The sequence below is a fragment of the Osmia bicornis genome, chromosome 12 (assembly GCF_907164935.1).
Source record: "Osmia bicornis bicornis chromosome 12, iOsmBic2.1, whole genome shotgun sequence".
Lineage (NCBI taxonomy): Eukaryota > Metazoa > Arthropoda > Insecta > Hymenoptera > Megachilidae > Osmia > Osmia bicornis.
In genome coordinates this window covers 5,560,492-5,580,974 of record NC_060227.1, presented here as the reverse complement: position 1 = coordinate 5,580,974, position 20,483 = coordinate 5,560,492, and the positions used below count along the sequence as shown (strand labels likewise).

Genomic DNA, 20,483 nt, shown 5'->3' with positions numbered 1-20,483 from the left:
CCTCGTTAAACAAAGGCGTTCTGTTTTAAAGAAAAAAAAAACAAAAAAAAAAAACGAGACGATTGATCGATAGTCCCCGGTGACCAGTGGCACGATAATTTTTCGACAGTCAGTCGATTGTCTGACGAAAAACTTGTCATTGCCGAATTGAAAGGTACCGATCGTATGGTTATGGTGTTCTCCGGTGTGCATTCGCGATAGATCGACAGCGAAGGGGAAAAGAGGGACACGGTATACGGTATCGAGACTCGGATAACCCTTTTTTTCGCGAAGTCCGACGATTACGCATTACGCAAGTGCGTAAGAACGCGCGGAACTCGCGCGTGACTTGCTTTGGAGAAAGGTACTTCTACGTACTGGGACAAAAGCGTGGCTGGTCGCGTCGCGACGCGAGGCAAAACTTGCCATCGAAACGTTTCTTCGAAACCATTGACGTTTTTTTACAGAGAAACAGTGATGACTGTGAGTCGATTTTCATCGTGAGACCATCAGAATATAATGATCCTTGGTAGAAGAAAAGTATCCGAATAATTAGCATAACAGGCGTCTGTTAATTCGCTCGAGGGGGCTCGTGTCTAATTTCTGTCGAAGGTCTCCGTAATTCGACAAGTAAAAAAAAAGTCATTTGAAATTCCCTTCTGGCGTAACGATGTCGTGAAATATCGTTCAGCCTGTGGCGTAACTGAGAAAGAAAAAAGAAAGAAGAAGGATTCAATCATCCGGAGGGTGTGAAAGTTTCCTCTGGATTAGCTAGAACACGCCCTTTCACGCTCGATCACGAGGCAAATCGTCCGGTTAGCATGGTAATCGCCGTCTTCTCCAGTCACTTAGCTATTCTTCAGGATTTTTCTCTCCTTCGTTGAGCAGCGAAGCGTCTGGCCCTCGGTTTAGTGAATCATTATCGCGCGACCCAGTTTCCCGTGTGCGCGGTTAATTAAATCTTTTTGCCGAGGCTCGTTAATCGAAATCGCGATGGGACCGGCCATTAAACGCTCGTTACGCCTCGTTTTCGTGCCGATAACGCGGTCGAATATGTGGAAAAAAAGAGGAAATTCCGTGTAATTGCTGTCCTCGTGTCCGGACAATGGGATCTCGTTACAACGGCGACAATGCGACCACCATAGCGACGCTTTCGTCTTCGTACACCGCTTGTTTGTTTTTCCCCTCGTAATTAAGGCGGCTTCTATCCTCTTATTTCTTTTGCCTTTTAGTGCACTTTAATGCCCGTCCCTCTTTACTTTTGCCATCACGAGATCTTCTTTGTTCCACCATTATTCTTTTCTCTGTTTACTTTATAATTGAAGCGACCAGGAAACGATCAATCCTGTCACACGGTACCATAAATCTTTAATTTGTTTTTTGATTTTATTTATGGAACGCAGACACGTACGGAACATTCATCATTTTTATTATTACGGCTATCGTTGTTCCGTCATATTGATCCATATTTCATCAAAATCATACAGGGGAGATTCAAGAAAACAAATAAAGATGTAAATAAATCTAGAATAACAATAATGAGCTCGGTCATAAATCATTGTAAAAGACGACACGGATGACGTGAAAGGCTATCGATCATCGAATTTCGTACATCGCGTAGATCGATTGGCAACCTTCGCAATGAAGTTGTTAACTGTGAAAAAAAAAAATGAAGAATAAACTCTATCCAGAAGCGTTCTCACGTAAAAATACTCGCGTTAATTTCGTTGCACGCGTTAATGCACCACCCGAATTGGCTTGCTTTCCGATCGCTCGTAATTGCACCGATTATCCGTGGCGAGCGTGCATGTCCAGCCATTTTGACCATAAATTACTCCCGATCACCGATACATACCACTCTGCTCTCTGTATCGGCGAAGAAATAAGAGGAATTGTGTCGTGGGGAATACGTGACCATCGAAAAGTTCGGCCCTTTTTACCGATACTTTCTCGTCATTTACAACTGTTCGCAGCCTCCGCTGGCGAACGTCCAACTCGCTTGCTTTTATCATCCAGATACGAAATATGAAACTGCTCTTTTCTCGGATCGGATCGGTAGCCGGTATTCCTGGGGAAGTTTCGCGGTAAATATGTCCATAGAGAACGGGGAAAAGCACATTACGGTATTGCGTTCTTTCCTGTTTTCCAAACGAGAGACAGGCAAATCAATTGCACAGAACGAACATCGCTACGGTGCTTATGCTTTGGCTCAAATTGAACAAGAATTTATTGAACAGATACAGGAAGACGTTCTGTTTTACATAAGGGATGAAATTAGGGGAAGTTCGAATCTCGTGGTAGTCATGGAATCTTAGAAAATAAGTATGCAAAATTTGGCCCAAATCGGTGGAAGGGTTTAAGTGTTAATTAGATACACACGTTCTGGTTTGCATAAGGGATGAAATCAGAGGGTGAGGGTGTAGTTTCAAGGTTTTCTTAGAATTTTAATACATTTATTCTAAAAATGGTTCGGGTGTCTATCGAGCATGTACAAATAGAAATTCTATTTTATATAAATAGATTACACATAGTATATTGATTTTATTGATTTCATCGTAGCTGAAAAGGCGCTTGAATGACACCTGTTGCTCCCGTATGTCTGAAGTAAAATTTCGTTGGCCACGATTGCCCAGTTTTCGTGTGCATTTTTTTCAATATCGCTGCCAATAATTCAGCCGGATAATTGTAACCTGCCGGCGATCACCGTAAACGGTGTTGTACGAAAATTACGACCGTATATTGATAATAATTTTTCGGCTGTATTATAACCTGGCAATACATTTCGTCTTACACGTCTCGTCCCTTTCGCATTTCTGCTCACGTATACCTATGGTAGGTACGCTTGATCGTGGTCGTTCGACGCGTGTTACACGGATAAAACGCTCCGAGCCTTATCACGGTTGTATATCTCCTCGAATCTCCTGTTCGCGTAGTTTCAAAAGTTCTTTAATAAGGGCCACGTTCGGCTGGCTGATGGCGAGCTGAAAACTTTCACCCGTTTTGCCATTCGACCTTTCGCCTCGAGCGTCTCTATATTTTTCCGCGAAGAAACGTTTCTTCCTGAAACGGAAGCCGACAAGGAGCTTGATTAAAATTTACTTTATCGCTCTGCTTTCATTTTCTTGGGTTTCAATTTAAACGAATGCCTCTACGAATGGTCGCGAAGTTTTGCTCCAATTATTTCAGAAATCTTACCCTCGCTGAAAGGAACTTGTAAGTTATCATTTGACGACGTTATTTCATTTTTATCGGTGTTCGTAACAGCTTGCTATTTATTACATTGACTACTTTGGGAGATATAAAGAAGTTGAAAGTTTCAATTCGAAAATTAATTATCTATATCAATTGTAAGAAGGAGATAATCGTTTTCGAGCAAACTAAACGTCTCTGCAATTCCAAAGGGGATCAAACAGAGATGTAATCGTATCCTTCGCAAACAATTGATCGTTCTGGAATCGATGAACTCGATGCTGTAATTTAGCGACAACCCTACCGACTACTGGTAATGCTATTTGCTAACGATTTGTAATTAGTGGCGGATAAGGATTAACTCACAATGGCGATACGCGGTTCGGAAAATCGATCGAAATGGGTGATTGTTCAAAGGATGGGTCGGATTTAATTAGCCCGTGGTAACTATTTCGTTTGCAATTGATTTTACTATGAAATTAATGTCCTAAATATATGATAACATTACTACAAATTATTAAACATCTTTGAAAATGTTACAAAAAAATGATGCATTGTTTAAAGAAAAGATATTTGAGCATATGTAATTACTCAATTATTTGCATTTTACGACAATATAATTAAAAAAATTGAATAGAAGTATGAATCAAAATGAAATTCGATATTGTATTTGATAAAGGATGAAATATTTTGTTTACTGAAAAAAGTAATAAAAAATTGTATATTTGCGTTATTGATGCAATGGTAGTCTCTAATAAATTGATAATAGAAGAACGTTTACGAGCCGAAAGAAAGATGGCGCCACGAGCCTCGTATTGAATCAGCTTCAATGCTCTTGAAACCGTAAGACTCGATGAGCAGTTTTATGAGAATTTTTGTTAAAAAATTAGCAGTTTGGAAATGAAATAATTCAGTTTCAATTTTAAAGCTTTCAACACATTATCTACTTTTATAATACAATAGCAATGGCGTTCAAAACTTGTCTTTCCATATCTTTTATTAATTATTCGATCGCATTAAAATGAGAGGCGTTACAAGACTAATAGGCAATAATGTCGGTAATGAATCATGCCAAAAATTAAATCGACTCAATAATAACACAAAAAGTGCAGTTAAAAGTATTTACAAACGTTTCGAACGAACAGAGACATTAATTACAGTGACACCTCGTTAAGATTTCTTTCTTCGAACGAACTAGTAATGAGTATTACTTCGTCTCGGTTGGCCGAACCGAACAATATTACAAGATCTTTATAAACGCCAGTCGGACAGAACAATTAATTGAGAATCGTCGTGTTTGAGAGCGAGAGAAAAGTCACCGTGTTCGTGTTCGCATAACTTCATTAACCGTATTCCTTATCTTGTCATCTGAACGATAAATATGTTCCTGTTCCTTTATACAATGTCTCTGTACGATTGCCATTTATCCTTTAATATTTGTAGGGCGAACTGAAGAATCGTTGAACAACGATTGCCAGGAAAATTGTGATAAACGTCAGTTTGCGTAATATCGAATAATTTTGTGTTATTAACGCGAGCTGACGGGAAATCGATGGATGGGAATAATAATTAACGCATGAACTGTTAAGGATGGTTATTGGTGGCTGAAATTGTAATGTAATACGATATTGGCTTCATTTGAATAAATTAATTGAGAGATAGCAAGGCGTGCTGAATACTTTTTGGATCCACGCTGTTACGTAAACTTGTTGCCTTACTTGATAGTGACAGAAAGTGGTCAATAAAAGAAGAGACTTTTGACGAGGAAATTTTGTGAAACACAGGATATTGAAAGTTTTAATCATCCTAGAGAAAAAATAAAGGAAGCTAAAGAAGGTTAGGCATTACTTGAACATTTTCTCTTTACATTTTATCCGGCTCGTAACCCGGGGGATAAAATCAGAAGAAGAGGATGGGGTGTCCAAGTATTTTTCCCTTTTTCTAATAGAGAAATTTGTAATTACGTTACAGAGGGGTAAAGCAAGGGGCGCGATTAAAGAATCGAGATTGGAAGCACGGTGGTGGGAAATTAGCACGGTCGAGATGAGACTCGTTAATTAATTATGCGTATCTTCTTCTTTCCTTTTCGATTCCATCCGCTGCTATCCACCCACCACCCTCCCTTGGAACAGAGCGGTGTGCGGTGGGTAATTGGAAATCAATACTCGTATCCAACCCTCGAAACATTCTTGCCTTGACGAAAAAGCGATCGTGACCCCTCTTTAACCCCTCGAAAAAGCTGCCTCCCGTTCGAGAAGCTGAATCTTGACTTACGTACCAGCCCTCGTTATCTTTTCTTGCAAAACGATTTATCCGATTTACCCTGTTTCGCACACCCCGTCTTGTGAGTTCCCTTTCAGGGGAGTAAAAGGAAATCGGTCCTTTACAATTAATTTTTTAACCATGCTTGTTACAGAATGCAAGGTATATTTTAGCACTATTATAAACGATACAAATATCAAAATAAAGAGTGGTATATTTTCTCATTTTGTATACCTTTTTCACCCTTCGTGGAAACCTTTAAACGCTTCTTTCTTTTGGGAGCTGACGCTTTTTAAGAAGCTTATGGACCAATTTTACGTGACTGGATTTCCTGGATCGTCCAATGCCGTTCGTTTATTGCCCGTTTTTCGGTAAGGGAGGTTCGATCAGGGGACGAAAACCTGTGCTCGCATATTTTTTTACGATCTCTCGTTTTTATTGTGTCCAAAAGAAATTTACGCCGTAAAAAATTAATATGAATAAGTTTCACGGATTTTTAAAAGCTCTCCACTTTATGGTCCATTACTTTCTTTCCTTTACGAGCCATGTTTTCCCTTTCAGCCGAACCTGCTTTCTTTATCGTTCAAGCTTTCCAGGCTGTTGTACACGTGCGATCGAACACGCCCTTTTTCTTTAATCCTTTGCAATTCAATGTTGAACCTAATTCGATAGTGTTTCCCTTTATTTTGTATTCAGACCAAGCATCGTTCAATTTCTTCTATTGTAATTGATCGGGGTTGTTTATTTTGGTCGACCATCCGGTTTACATGTTTCGATCAGGAAATGAAACCAACACCGCTGCAGCTGGTTTGTTAGCTGTAAATTCTGTAAACATTTTACCAAATTGATAGTATTTGTTCCGTAGATAATTTGATTGAAATCGATGAAGGAACAATATAGGCACCAATTTGAAATTTAATTTTAATCGACGCCTCGATTTGTTTTACCAGAGAAACACGATTTTTAAGATGTTAAGAAGCATCCGTCGACACGTCGAATCGTGTCGGATCGAATGGCAGTTGATTCGAATCGAAGTGAAATTCGACGTTGTTCGAATGCACGCCGCGTCCCGACGCGACGTCCTCGATCGAAAGTCGATCCGTTTCGCTGTCAAGCTGATTCTCTGTCTCACATCGGCTAGTAGAATGAAAATCATGACTCGAAGAGTGTCGTCACGTTGCTGGGAATCTCTGCCGCCTAATGACGATAGATTACGTAGCGATATGTGTGCAGCCCGATGCATTCGATCGCCGATAGAAACTGCTCGACGTGTTAATCCGAACGTGAATTGCATTCGCTGTTTATCGTGCTCGACGCATATCAATTTGCGCCCCTATTATTGATTTGTAAACCGTGCTGCTTTATTTGCTCTTCTCTCCCGCTGTTACCAATGTGCCAGTAATTGAAAGAGAATCACTCGATGATGATCCACTTTAGAGTTCTTCTAATGCAGTGAAGTTGCAAAATTTGTCAAAGTGTTGAGAATAATTATTTTGCAATCGAATACCTTTAGTTTATTACTTTGAAAGATTACAAATTTGATAATTTTTTTCTATACGTTTCACGTTTGATAATTTTTTTGCAGCAGATGCATCGAAACTTGATTAATGTGATTGCAAAAAGTGTGATTCTCGTTGATACACACGCGCCAAACGGTTTACTTGTGTTTCATCGTTGCTTCTTTACGAGGATCCTCGTTCTTCGATATTGTCTCTCATCGAATTATGCATATAAGCCGGAACTTACCAAACTCCATCAAACTCACTGGTCGTTTAATTCGACGCGTTTCGAGCAGCTGCAAGTTTGTTATTTCGCAACGTGGATATTGCAGGCAGTCAGTGTACATACACGTATATTTATATTTGCCAAGCTTTTAAGGAAAATTTCTACAAACTTTTGCTTATGACCTTAATCGTTTTTATTACAGTTTCAAGGAAAATTGAGCGGCCAATATGTACTTATCGCTTTTTTCGTTCCTTAGAAAAAAAAAAGAAATTGAGTAATAATTTTAATTATCTTTTGCGAAAATTTTTAGTTAAATTGTCGCGTTAAGAAACATTTATTGCGTGAAACAATTTTGATTTTATCAAATGGAATAATTTTATTGGAGAGGGAAACAGGTCAAACGAAGGGAAGAAGAGAAAGTTTAATTGCCTGAAGAACTTGTGGTTGGTCTTCGATTTAATTATGTTTCTGATCGTGAAAACGGGAAAAGGAAGCGTTATCTTTTTGACCAAACTCCAATTGACGAGAATTTAATTAGAAACATTTTCATAAAATTATTAACGACAGGATTGTTTCATCTTCTCTTCTGTTGTTTCCTCGCAAGCAGCTTTCTACTTATAACGCCATTTGAATATCGAAGAAACGAAACAATTGCGTTTCCTCCGGACTGTATTACAGTTTACATAAATATAAGCGGTATGAAAGTACTCGAGGAATATTGCTGCTCCACGGGAACTCCACGTTTTATGGGTAGCGAGAAGAAGAACGAGGTCGAATGAAAATGATGAATATTTCTCACCCGATACTTGTTTCACCGCGAAGAAAAGCACGCTGTTCGTTTATGTTTGCAATTTCGTATTCTATCTCGTCTGTATTCATTTGGCCAGTTGCAATCATTTTGGAATACAAACAAGGAAATAATTTAACCTATTGAATAAATAATCTCATAGTTTAACACATTTTTCCCTGGTGACCAGCATCGCAAATTTAACAGAACGAAATTTTAAGTGATAATATTACTCCTAATTAGCAAGTATACAGCTCTAGTTAATACAATAAAAGAGTTATCCTCCTCGAACGAGAACAATCAGCTGAAATGGGTTAATGACATCAAATTGATTATGCAACAGGTTCATTTGGATTATATCCAATGGTCGAAGATAATTAAACTTATATGCATCCTTGATTGTTAGGAAACTAACTTTCCTCGTTCATCCATGTTAATATCCAATATCTGTGTTAGCCAATTCAATCTTGCATAGTACACGATTCTAATCAGATAAACTTACATCTAATTTACATTATACAAGATACTCACCTGAAGAAGAGAAAATATTTTGGCGAACTGAAGACAGGAATTTTAATTAAGAAATTAAGGAATTTGGTAATTTTTGTTTTTTAAATGTAAGAAATTCTTAGTGGTTGAAGGAACGAATTAGAACAAGTCGGGATAAACTTTGTAATTGTGTACCACATCATGGTTAATCGTAATTTACACATGAAATTAAGATGGACTCGCACAGGGAACATCGAGATGTATTTACAATCGTTTATATTAAATCGGATTTCTGGCGAACAATCGCAATTATCCTCTTCGTTATCCTCGATTTCATCTTCTTTATATTCTAAAACATCGCTGGGTAACTTGGTTCTGTGTTTTCATTGATACAGATAAACACGAATGATTCATACCTAAATGCTGTACAAGATATAATTAACTTACAATTATGTTCTTTCGTTTAAACACGTGCCTCGTACACGTGTGTACACTTATTACACATATACACAATTGATCGACTTATTAATAACGTATAATTAATGTACATTTCTTATTCGTTCTGATTTCACAAACAAAGGGTTTTCTCGAGAAGATAGAAGCCATTGGGCAATTTCGATGAAGATGACGTTAGTAGTTACAATACAGGTTTATCAATAGGCATTTAAAGTCCTCTAAACAAATCACTCGTATCCATTTCACACACACACATACACACATTTTACAAATTTTCGCAGAGACTAGCAAATTTTTTAATCTTAACTTCACACTATTTATTCAATACAGTGAAACGAAATTAAGATAATGTCGATACGAACGGCAATTAGCATCATTGGTGTAATTAGGCAAGGGTCAGGGTGGGCCAGGCTCTCCTAAAAATCTGGACTGGTCCCTCCAGAAAAACGTGGATCTTTACCATCTTAAAATTTTAGGATTCCAAAATTCCAGAATTTTTATTTATTAACCGACTTGTAACTGTAGCAGTCGCTACTTTGTGTAACCTTGCAAGACGTTTGAAGAAACAACTTAATTTCTTTAATGGATCTATCTATATCATCTCCTGGTACAAAAATCCATTACTTGTACCGTATACATCGGAACAGAACCCTCGTAGGAAGAGAAATCGTGGAAGTAGGAATGATAATGGACTGCCGGTATAGTCGGCTAGGAACGCCAAGAGACGTGGGTTCAATTTCCGGTGTCCCTGTCCCTTATTCTTCAAGGATTGCTGCGTGTACTCTATACTCTATACATGATATCTTGGAAGGTATAGAAAATAAATTCGTTATTTTGCTTTTACGATTGGATATGAAGAATTGTGAAATTGATCTACCAGAATTGGAGATCTTAACCCGCGTTGAACATCCGTATCCGCAGTTTGCCTGAAAACCTACGAGTGTGAACTCGAGTTGGCAGAAGCAGAAGCCATGGAATTTCTGGAATTTCACTACCGGTTCATTCGCATTCCTTCGAGAGAATTCCGAGGGTTGCTCGTGCGAGGAATGTGGTTAGAATTCGGAGGGAAACGTAACGTAAGTTCCGGTATCGGTTCGATGATTCGTTCTCGCTAAACACGCTCTACTGCATCCTATCACGAATTAATTATGCACCGATTCCCATTAGGATTGATCGTTTAATTGGTTCGCGCGATACCTTCCGCTTGAATCCGCTCTAAGACATTCTGGATACGCTTCGTTAAGATTAAAATGATGAACTGTAGTAAAGAAAATATTGCAATCCCTTTGTCGCGTGATTACTAATCGATGAATATGAGCATCGATATTGTTCGTAAATTTAACGAGAAACAATGCAATACTATTAGGACAACACGATCTCGTTACACGTTACATCGTCGAACGGAGAGGGTTTAACGGATCAACATCAATGTCGTTCGTTGAATGGACGATGAGAGCTCGGTCACACGATAATTGTCGTGTATTCGTCGATTTTCCGTACACGTAACTCGTTATTAAACGACGCTTGTACCAATTTATCCAGACAAATTATGATGAATCGCAACGTCAATGATCGTGTTTCACAGAGTTCTAGAGTTCATTCTGTTCCCTATTAAACGGCGGGTAATCGTCTCGAATATATTTTTTTGGACTTTAAAATTGAAAATTTTTCTAAATTCATCTTCTAAGACGAATGACGAAATTGTTTTTCGAGCAACAGAAAAGAGACCACTCTGTCTCCGATTAATAACAATGATTGTAGGAACTTAAGGAATCATCGATGAGCAAGAATTAAACGGACTCGGTAAATGAAATCGGATAAAGCGGTTAACGCTCCATTAGCAAGTTCTGAATGCAGTTCGCATTAGTCAGTTCCGGGACAGCTGAAACCACTGACAAGGAAAGTTCGATTCAGTAGTCGGGGCAAATTTTGGGCAAACAGTCGTGGCAATTGGAGAGCACCTGTACCCTCTATTTCCATAATCTGTCTCTAAAATTTGATCAACAAAATACATAAGAAATTTTCCTTGATTTTACTGTATGTACAGCAACTGTTCAAACAGAAATCCACGGCGGAAAAGATTAAACCTACTGTAGCAGAAGAAAATCGATTTTCTCAATTCCGTGGAGGATTTCTCCTATACTCTAACGAAAGAACTTTATCGTAGAATGTTTAACCAAACACGCGATATACATACGTCTGTTAGTTATTTTTATAGAATCAGCTTTTCCCCATTTTCGTCACTCGGCAGGCGAGATCTGATCGAGTCGTTCCATTCAGGAACTTCCCCTTTATTTCTGGAATAAAAGCAGGCCGTAATCAGAAGACGAGCTTGATTATTCCGCAATCAGCATATGTATGATCCGAATCTCATTTGCTCGGTAATCGAATTTCGAAGAAAGGGCCGATAACTTTCTCCGGATTAGCCGAACGGATCGTTTCGCTTAGTTATTCATTCACGCTGCTATCCGGTGATCAATGCCGTTAGGAAGGGAAAGAAAATCGATGAATCTTACCTCAGAAAATATTTCCCTTTCGGTGTAAAAATAATCGTCGAACTCGTTTGATTTCAATAATTTTTCTGTGCTGATTGAATCGCGGTAATTTGGGAATTTTGCAATGATATTTATTCTAGTCGCAAAAATATTAATCAAAGTTCAAGTGCTAAAATTGAAATGAAATTGAGAACTATGAAACAAAAATTCCGCTTCTTGAAGAATCTACCGTCAAAGAGTAAAGATTGCCTTTCCAAGTAGCTTAAGGAACTTCTGATTTCAATATTCCAGGAAAACCAGAAGGATTTATTTATTGGCCAATCGAGTTACTTGCAAGCTCGAGTTGTCCAGCAAATGCGTTCGCGATATATCTTGCTATTTGCACATATGTTCCATGCTATTCGCCTTGTTCAGGAAAGTCGGTCATGCTCGACCAGTTTGCTCAACACTCGACACAGCACGGTCGTTCACGTGACCGTGGCTACGATTTCGCGTCCTTCCGGTTTAGGAAATTCTACTGGAAATAAGTCCTGTGTAGTCCGAACGGAAACTCGTCCCAAGAAACAGCGAGACCGAGTAAGAATTGAAAATTTTTCTAGTTTGCTGCAAACTCGTGTTTCTTTCACGATCAATACCCCATAAATTTTATTCTTCCCCAATTGAAAGAAGATTATTCGAATGGTGTATTTTTGGAATCGCTCGGAAGATTGATACAGATGTCTGGGAAATTTCTTGGGCGAAATGGTCCCGAAAGCATCGACGATCGCTCGAAATACGTGGCTCCTTCCTCCGAAGGGTGAACCATTCCATTCGTCTATTTTTATCTTTCATCGAATCTCTTCGAAAGATTAACCCCGCAAAGATGTATCTTTCAAGATTATATCCACTTGAAATTTATGATACTTAAAATTGTATACAATTCCAAGCACCTTTACTTAGGTATTTTTCTTCGCTTCGTAAACAGAAATAGAGTACCCAGTGGTTTTCTGCCTCGGTTTCTTTTTCACGTTTCTCATTCGCTATTGTTCCGTGGCGAGCTTTTAAGGGATCTTTGATGAAAGAAACAGAAATGATCGCCGATCCGTACGTGGGGCAGTGTTGATTGCGAATTAATCACTGGTGAACCGTGGCAAGCTACAGTTCATTGTCGTTTTTGTGAATGAAAATGGAACACCTAGCCATTTTCCGCTTCGATTAATCAACGAACCTTTCAATGAAACGTGCCAATATTAATCGTGTCAACGTTATTAATGATTTTTTAATTAAATTTTAGATATGTATGTCCAGGTACAAGGTGCTATGTTTTTGTGTTTTCATGTTGAAAAATGTCGCGTCCAAATTGTGAAAAGGAAAATATGGACGAACACGTGTCGGTAAACACATAATATCGGTGAAATGGAGGTCGTTGAAAGCTCCTTTGATAAATCGAAGCAGACCCTTTTTTCCTTTCTGTCGGCAAAGTGTTCTCAGTTGATTTCACGAAACGTATTGATGTCCAAACAATGTCATTATTAAAAGCATATAGAAAGGTAACATAGAAAGGGTTACATCACTTGCAATTTGATCTAGAAGACAAATTATCCATTGATTAAAATCAACAAATTCTTTTCTGATTTATTCAAAGAAGTAACGTTCTTTCTTTTCTGTTTTCTTTTTAACTACTCCAAGGCAGCAAGAGAACATTACGACGATCTTCTCTTGAAAACGAAAATAAACCATCAATATCAATCGCGTGAAAGAAAAAGAAACAATTTTAAACTGATCCTGGCGTGGGTGTTCGCCTTAGCTTCCAATTTTATACATTCGCTTCTACAATTAAGTGAGTGCCAAGCGTCAGACGAAATCGGATTTTCGTTTAATACACTTTCTGGTAATCGACGATACTTTGGGCGTAACTTGACAATAAATTCCGATTTCGTAGCCACTTAATCTAGCTTAGAGAATCTCGAAGCAGATTTACGGACTTTTAATATCAAACTTGACTTCGCTGCCGAGAATTACGATCCACCTTTATGTCAGCAGGATATTTAATCGCAGCCACGTGAAGATTGAATCCTACCGAGACCGTGAGCAAGCTGTTCTAGAGCGGATCTTTGAGATTACATGGAAATTGCGTGAAAATCTTTAGGGAAACGCCTCGTATGAACAGTTTCCTTACAGTAAACATTCTGTTATTAAACATTCTATTACATGATTGGTATGAGGTCTGCTTCTCCCTCGTTGCTCGTTTCAAAATTCACAAAATGTTGTTTATAACTATCTGTTTGTGGTAGTAAATGTATGTAGAGTACCGAGTCTGGTAGACTACCTTAATGAAAATTCTTTCACCCCATCACCTTTCCAGTATTCAATAAAATTATTCATAATTGGAAAGATAAGTTTATCGCTCGTAAAACGCGTGACGCGTTTAATGTGTTTCCTTGCAAACGAGACTTTGTTTTAATCTCGAAAAGGAATTATACGATCGTTTCCTGTCTCGCTTTCACCGGTATTAAAAAGCGTCTCGATTAAACGTTCCGCTCTCGTAGTCTGCAACGTAACGTTGCATCGTGAGCATTAAAATTTAAATGCGACTGCAGTTTCGTTTAACGAAATTAAATAGGAATTCCACGCTAGCCGCTGCTTAACGACCGTAACGGCCAACGTGTAGCCAAGGTTGCGCCTCCTTTCGCCTTGTTTTAACAAACCACCTCTTCCTCACCGTTAAGAGGGCTCCTGTAATCTAATTAACTCGTTACGATCAAATACCATCGATACATCGATACGCGTCACCTGGCTGATGCGATTCGCGACACTCGACTCGGTATTTACCCGGTCGATCAAGCAGACGATCGTTTAAACAGCTAACGATGAAAATTCTCAATATTTCTCTAATAGCAATTATATTTCCTGCGAACAGTATACTTTTTTTTCTAGAGAAAGGATGAATGCGAAATGGAACGATTGGAAGAATCGAGGGAAACAAAACGAAGCGGAGAAATAAGTTTTCCGCGGCGATAAAATTTCCATGTTCGTTTGATTGCTCGATTCACACCTCTGTAGCGAGTACGCGTTAATTGCTCGTACGTGATTAACGTTAATTCGTCAGTCAGATTGTACATATGTTTCTCCGCGCACACGCTTGCTGTTTCCCTCGTCGAACACTTATATCTCTTCTCTCTACCGCGGAAATTTTATTCGGAAATTCAGTATTGAACGGTTCATCCCGCGCTTCCTTTGGGATACGCTACTCTCATCGTCAGGTTTATACAGCTTTTTAGTATGCGCTCCTGTTTTAATTGGACGACCTCGTTGAAAGGGAATATGTAATTGAGTTTTAGAAAATAGCAAGCCGTCGAAGGTGCATTTTCAATGCAACAACAGAATGTCAGAGTCTTGTAATAAAAAAGAAGTTTAATCTTCCTTCTCGAGTACTGGCTGTTGCACGAAGCGTTTTCATGTTTTTCCAAGTGTTTCATTAACTGTGCAATTTTACTATGTAATTGTTTGGCTTAAAAGTTACTGGAAACTTGTCTGAACCCGATGGAAATTGAAAATCATAAATGTTGCAGGTATCCAGGTGGCTTAACCCCATAAGCAGTGACTGTAATCAACCAAGGATACACCTCCAGCGGAGGTAAGTAAAATGAGATTATCCTTCGCACAATATCGTACTACCTTCGGCTTGGATTAACGGACATAACAAATATTTGTCGTTTACGATCGTTGTTGTAACATTTCGGTGATACCCTAGCGAACCATTAATATCATCTTCCACTTAACGAGTCTGACAAACTTTATTATCGCTCGTTAATTATTTTAGTTCTAACGCTTGATTATACAACTTGATACATTGTTGCATGAAATTTTCGAAAAAGGTGGACAGAAATTTCACTTTTTTATTTTAATAAACGTTGATAAGCAACACGGTATCGTTGGAAAAAGCAAGGTGAACCGATACCTTCTTGGTCCAATGTATATCTTAGGATAAAATTGACTTGGAAACCGATCAATGGGAAGACGAGAGGACTGCAGGAAAACTTTCGAAAAACTTCCTTCTCGTTTCTCGAGTGGTTCCGCTATTTAACTTGCACTCTTGATCCACGCTATCAGAAGAGTCTAATTTTTTTAGATTACGAATAGTTCCGCGTTATCGATGCTCGTAATACCGTGTCGGCTTAAATTGTCAAATAAAGATCTTCTAACGTAGATAACGTTGCCAATAGCGTTTGAAAAGGATTAAATAGAACTATGAAGCAACACGGATCAATAGTGAACATTTCAGAAACTTCGTTCCAATATTACCCGTTCGTATCGACGATTCGATAAGTAATGATTATCTAGAGCTTAATTAAAAGAAGGAAGAGATAGTAGAAAATCAAACGCTAACAAGATGAAAAATCGAAAAGTCTCACAGACTAAATAACATCGTGTTTTTACGGGATTTACGCTAAAGTTCGGAGAATCATTAGAGAATCCTCTTTCTTCGGGCGCAATTTCGAGAAAGTACTTTTTTACAACCACACGCGTCGATGTTTCTTTCTTTTATTCTCGTTTTGGAATTACGAACGAGCGGATTCGCTCGTGTTTCGCGATGTGTAGACTGAAATTAGCGAACCGAAACAGAAGTAGCTTGTGACGCAGGGAGAGCTCGTATTTCTCGAGCACGTGTGAACAACCATAAGCTAATTCCCTTTGGCTCGAAGGTTGCCATAAAAAAAAAAAAAAAAAAAGAGAAGAGCTTACGAAACGACGCGTTTCGTCGGTACTTAATCCGAATCACCCATTCGCTGTTACTCTTACGAATTACTCTTTTCAACATAAACCGAAAACTCTTCGGTGATCTAATACACTCTTCATAAATTGAGACATTGATCCGTAGAAAATTGAACTAGAAATTTCATTCCGTTTCCGTAGAAAATTTGGACAGTTTTGTGCATCAAATTATTTATTTCAACTCAATTTTGAAACTAAACTTTTCAAATAAACACAGAGCTTCGACGAAGACTTCGAAGATGTTGAACAAAGACGAGTACCTTTCATTCATGTTGAAATTTTATACCATGAAATAGGAAGTTGTAATAAAAGAGCGTTGCTGATTGTAAGGTGAAGCCAGTAGTACTTTTCCATTTTTTGAAAATAAACGAGACGGATCGTGTTTTTCTTGAAGAGCTTTCGGAATGAATTCGCTGTTCGTCACGTGTGAGAACATATCTCGAGCGAGTCGTGATGGGGTGGAAGAGGGAATTAAGAAAGCAAGGAGATAAGAGAGAAGATTATTGTAGACGCGAGTCCCTGGGGAAGCTCGTTCTTCTTCTCTTCCAGGTGAAGAAGAAACGTCTGTAAGATGATCTTTGTACTTCCTCTCTTCTTATTCTGCTTCATCATAACGCGAATCCTTTACAGCAATTCCTTTTCTATTTGTAAGAAAACAGACTATCGTTTCTGAAACGTAACAGTTCACTAACGACTTGCCTTTGGCACAGTGAACCACGCTTTGACCCTATTTAATTGGTACATCATTAATTTGCTAGAAGAATGTCTGAATAGAAAAATTATTATTTATTCAATTATTTAGCAATGGAAAAATTTGTATTCTTGTATAATTTAGTTAATGATCTTTGAATTTCGAGGAGTTACAATAAAAATTAATTATTTCTTTTTTAATTGGCCCTTCTAGCAAATCAATAATTAATATTATCGTTAATTATGTACACACACAATATTTCGCGTTGTTTGGTTCAATTTATATCTTACAATTAAATTTAATTACGAGCGTTTGAAGAATCTTCCATAAGAAAATAAGACCGGTCTCTTCGGCAACGCCTCTTCTGGAAGGATTACTTCTTCACACGCGTCGATTTCATAAGAAAGTCAATCACTCTAATCTTTTCCTCGGCCGAACAAGTGCTTTTCGTTATCGTACATTTGTCAACATCGAGGTCTTCATACGATTCCCCGCCTTCTATCGCGTTCAGATCCGGTCGAACGAAGGGTCGAAGGCTTTTCATCCATTTTCCTCGTCGAAGATGAAATAAGCGTCGATTTCGTCTCTCGAACGATTACCAAGATCGTACTGCTTTTCAGTTATGACTCTCAAAATGAATCAGGAGATCGAAGAAAACATACACTCGCGATTAACCAGTTCAACACTCGGTTGAAGAAACTCACGAAGAATTGATAAAAATTCGATGGACAATCATGTTGGGGTTGAGAATCCACGATCTCGGACTGATCAACGTTAAAAAAGGTTCTCCCTCTTCTGATTTCGATGAAAGATCATCGAGGCTGAGAATGAGGGTGAAACCAAGAGGCCGTTCTTAGCCCGTTGTTTCTATTTCGTCGAATGATCAAGTAGCATCTTTACACCTGGGTCAACAGAGTCAGCTGTGCTCCGTTCTTCATGGAATCCTTCTCTCTTTGCGATTGATCTTTCGAGTCGTTCCCTATGGTGATGTTGGATCGTGACGTCATGGTCACCGTGGTCGTAGAAGTTTTACTGATCAACAGTCCCCTCTCGGCGTCTTCGTCCTCCAGTTCCAACCTGGACTGGCCTGAAGCGGCTAGTCTATTCGCTTGAAGCCTCTCCGCGTTCGCTTTGTTCCTCCGTGGGAACACGCTGTTCTCGATGTGCAGGGTGGCGTTCACGTCTTTGCCAACTGCACAGGTGCACGCCTTCAGGAAGCTCTTCTTGAAGTTGTCGCTCAAGAATGCATAGAGGATCGGGTTCATCGCGCTGTTGCTGTAGCTTAGGAAACCGGCCAATAGAAAGCTGGTAATAGTGATCTTGCTTTGACACTGTTTGGGCGGTGTGTAAATTAGAGCCACTTGCATCAACCAGTAAGGTAGCCAACATAGTACGTAGACAGTGATCACTGTCAGCACTAATTTCGTAACTTTACGCTGGGATCGTTTCTTCTCTTTCGATTTATTCTTCGGACCAACCGTCTGCAGCTTCCTGATCACCAGGAAGTAGAAGATTAAGATAAGAATCAAAGGAATGGCAAAGCCCAGGATGAAGGTATACAAAGTGAAGGTGGTGTGACCTCCTATGTCGGTTGGCCAGTAGATGTTGCAGTTGATACCTCTTTCCGATTCCATCGCGCTCGCGTACAGGAATATGGGGATCATGAAGAGGACGCTGGTAAGCCAAGCGGTCAGTGAAACCACTTTCGAGATGAAAGGAGTCCGTATCTTCGGTGAAGAGATCGGATGACAGACGGCGATGTAACGATCAGCGCTCATGATGAACAGGAAGATACTACTGGTGAACTGATTGATGCTGGTGGTGGTCATGTAAGCTTTACACATGATCTTGCCGAATATCCAGCTACGCAAACTCATCGTGGTAACCAGAAAGGGTATACCTATCAGGAAACACTCGTCAGCTATCGCTAGATTGACGATGTACATGTTGGTCACCGTCTGCATGTTGGAGAATCGTAGAACCACGTATATCACCAGGGTATTACCGAGGAGGCCTACGATACAGACGACCGAATAGAGAATCTGATTAACCAACGAGATGATCGGCAGATCTGCCTCGCAATTCTGAATCGTCGAGTCCTCTTGACTCAGTTTCCAAGCGTAATCGATAGCGCTGGTGGTGCTCATTACCGTGCTGTTCATTGTGCCTCGAGTATTTCTTTCTTCTGCTTCGACGATTCTGTCGTAAATCTTCTTTTTCTCGCGTTTATCTCCGCCTGAGAAGCTTCTTAGGCGATGGATCAAGGATAAACGACTTCTGAAATCCGGAGGCGATCACTCGGCGTAGAAAGATCGCTGGGATATCGGGCAATTTTCTCGAATTTATTCAGTAGGGATCCTCTTTCACTGGGTCGCGATGCTTCGATCGTCTCGGCACGATTCGGTTAAATGCACGTTTCTCGTATTTTATTGCGAAACAGAGAAGAGACGAAGGTCTGCTGCGTCGACGAGGGCGATACAGGGGATGGGGTCGGCGTCATTTCGTCAAACGTCGAACGATTGCGCTTCCGGCGACGCGATAATCCGGAAGACGAGAGTTACCAACGATTACGATCGTCTTGTTCTTACGGTATTCTCTTTCTTCTTTTTTCTTCGCGAGCAGGAAATCTGGAACAGAATAAAAGACGGCTTTTGAGACGGTGCGATAGAGTCATGGTTCGAAGAGGATCGCGCTCTCGAACGGGAACGCTCTCGCGTCAGACCGATTGAAGATTGGACTTTTTACGGGTCAACGAGGGCCATTATACTCGGCTACCGTGCAGATTACATCTTCGAGGCCGTTCGCCCGGCATCGATTAAACGCTGTCGCTAGCCTAGTTCCTTAGACGCCGTGGATCTTCGTTCGAGAGCGTTCTCGAGCGTTCTCGAGTGTCGCGCTTTCCATTCGCTCGCCCAACTCCGAATAATGTCCGGATTTACCGAGCTCGGTAACGCGGACCATGCGATTTTCCACGATAGAACCTTCTGCTTCGACAGACTCGAAAATGAGACACCAGCGACCGTTCAATTATTGCGGACAATAAAATCAATTTGTGCCGGCTGACTTGTGCGATATCATCGGTTCATTTTTTTTCGGCTATACTTTTCAGGGGGGAAAAGTTATTAAGTTTATCTCGCTTCGGGGATACTTTATCCAGGGAGGCAACCCTGGCAAATAATCGCGCTTGATTTAACATGAAAGTTTCGAGTTAAATGAAAAGTTCTATATAATACGGCCTCGTAACTTTGCAAGATTTTATTTTAAATCTTATCAAATATTTGTTAGCTATACGAGGTTGCAGCTGGAAACATTTCTTTTCATCAAGTTATGAATATTTCATGCTGATGGAAACGAGTTGTTTGCTCGTAAAGCAAATTGTAGATTTCTCGCGAAACAGTCGGCTAGCTGGAGCGAGAATCTTGTTGACAAGCTAAGTGCGTAAGCAAAGGGGATGATGGAGAGTGGAAAGGGCAGATTCCGAGAAACGAGCTGTTAGGGTGATCCGCGTTGTTCCGTGAAAGCCAGCGAGACGAGCGGAAGCTTTGAGGTAACCGCAAGCTCTCGTTGCGTTACAGGAAGCGCGTTACCGAGCTGTGCAAACGGTGCACCAGTTCAGAAACTCGTCAACTCCACCTTGTAAAAGTACGCGACTGTT

The 20,483-nt window shown here is 39.8% G+C and overlaps 2 protein-coding genes across 2 annotated transcripts in view; one reads left to right on the top strand and one right to left on the bottom strand.

The window, feature by feature from the left end:
- Nucleotides 1-14,998, top strand: part of LOC114873956 — a 41,941-nt gene extending 26,943 nt beyond the window's left edge. The window contains exon 6 of the mRNA XM_029182769.2: nucleotides 14,934-14,998. Within this exon, the coding sequence (XP_029038602.2) occupies nucleotides 14,934-14,958 (25 nt within the window). The 3' untranslated portion in view covers nucleotides 14,959-14,998. The remainder of the gene's footprint in view (nucleotides 1-14,933) is intronic.
- A 2,726-nt stretch (nucleotides 14,999-17,724) lies between these two features.
- LOC114873955 (somatostatin receptor type 2-like) lies at nucleotides 17,725-19,445 on the bottom strand. Its single transcript, XM_029182768.2, has one exon. It carries the CDS (start codon nucleotides 18,988-18,990, stop codon nucleotides 17,725-17,727), a length of 1,266 nt encoding a protein of 421 aa, XP_029038601.1. The 5' UTR covers nucleotides 18,991-19,445.
- Nucleotides 19,446-20,483: the final 1,038 nt, after the last annotated feature.

What these genes read in the sequence shown, in the direction of transcription:
- LOC114873955 (XM_029182768.2), bottom strand. Translation starts at nt 18,990, where the DNA reads ATGAACAGCACGGTAATGAGCACCACCAGCGCTATCGATTACGCTTGG.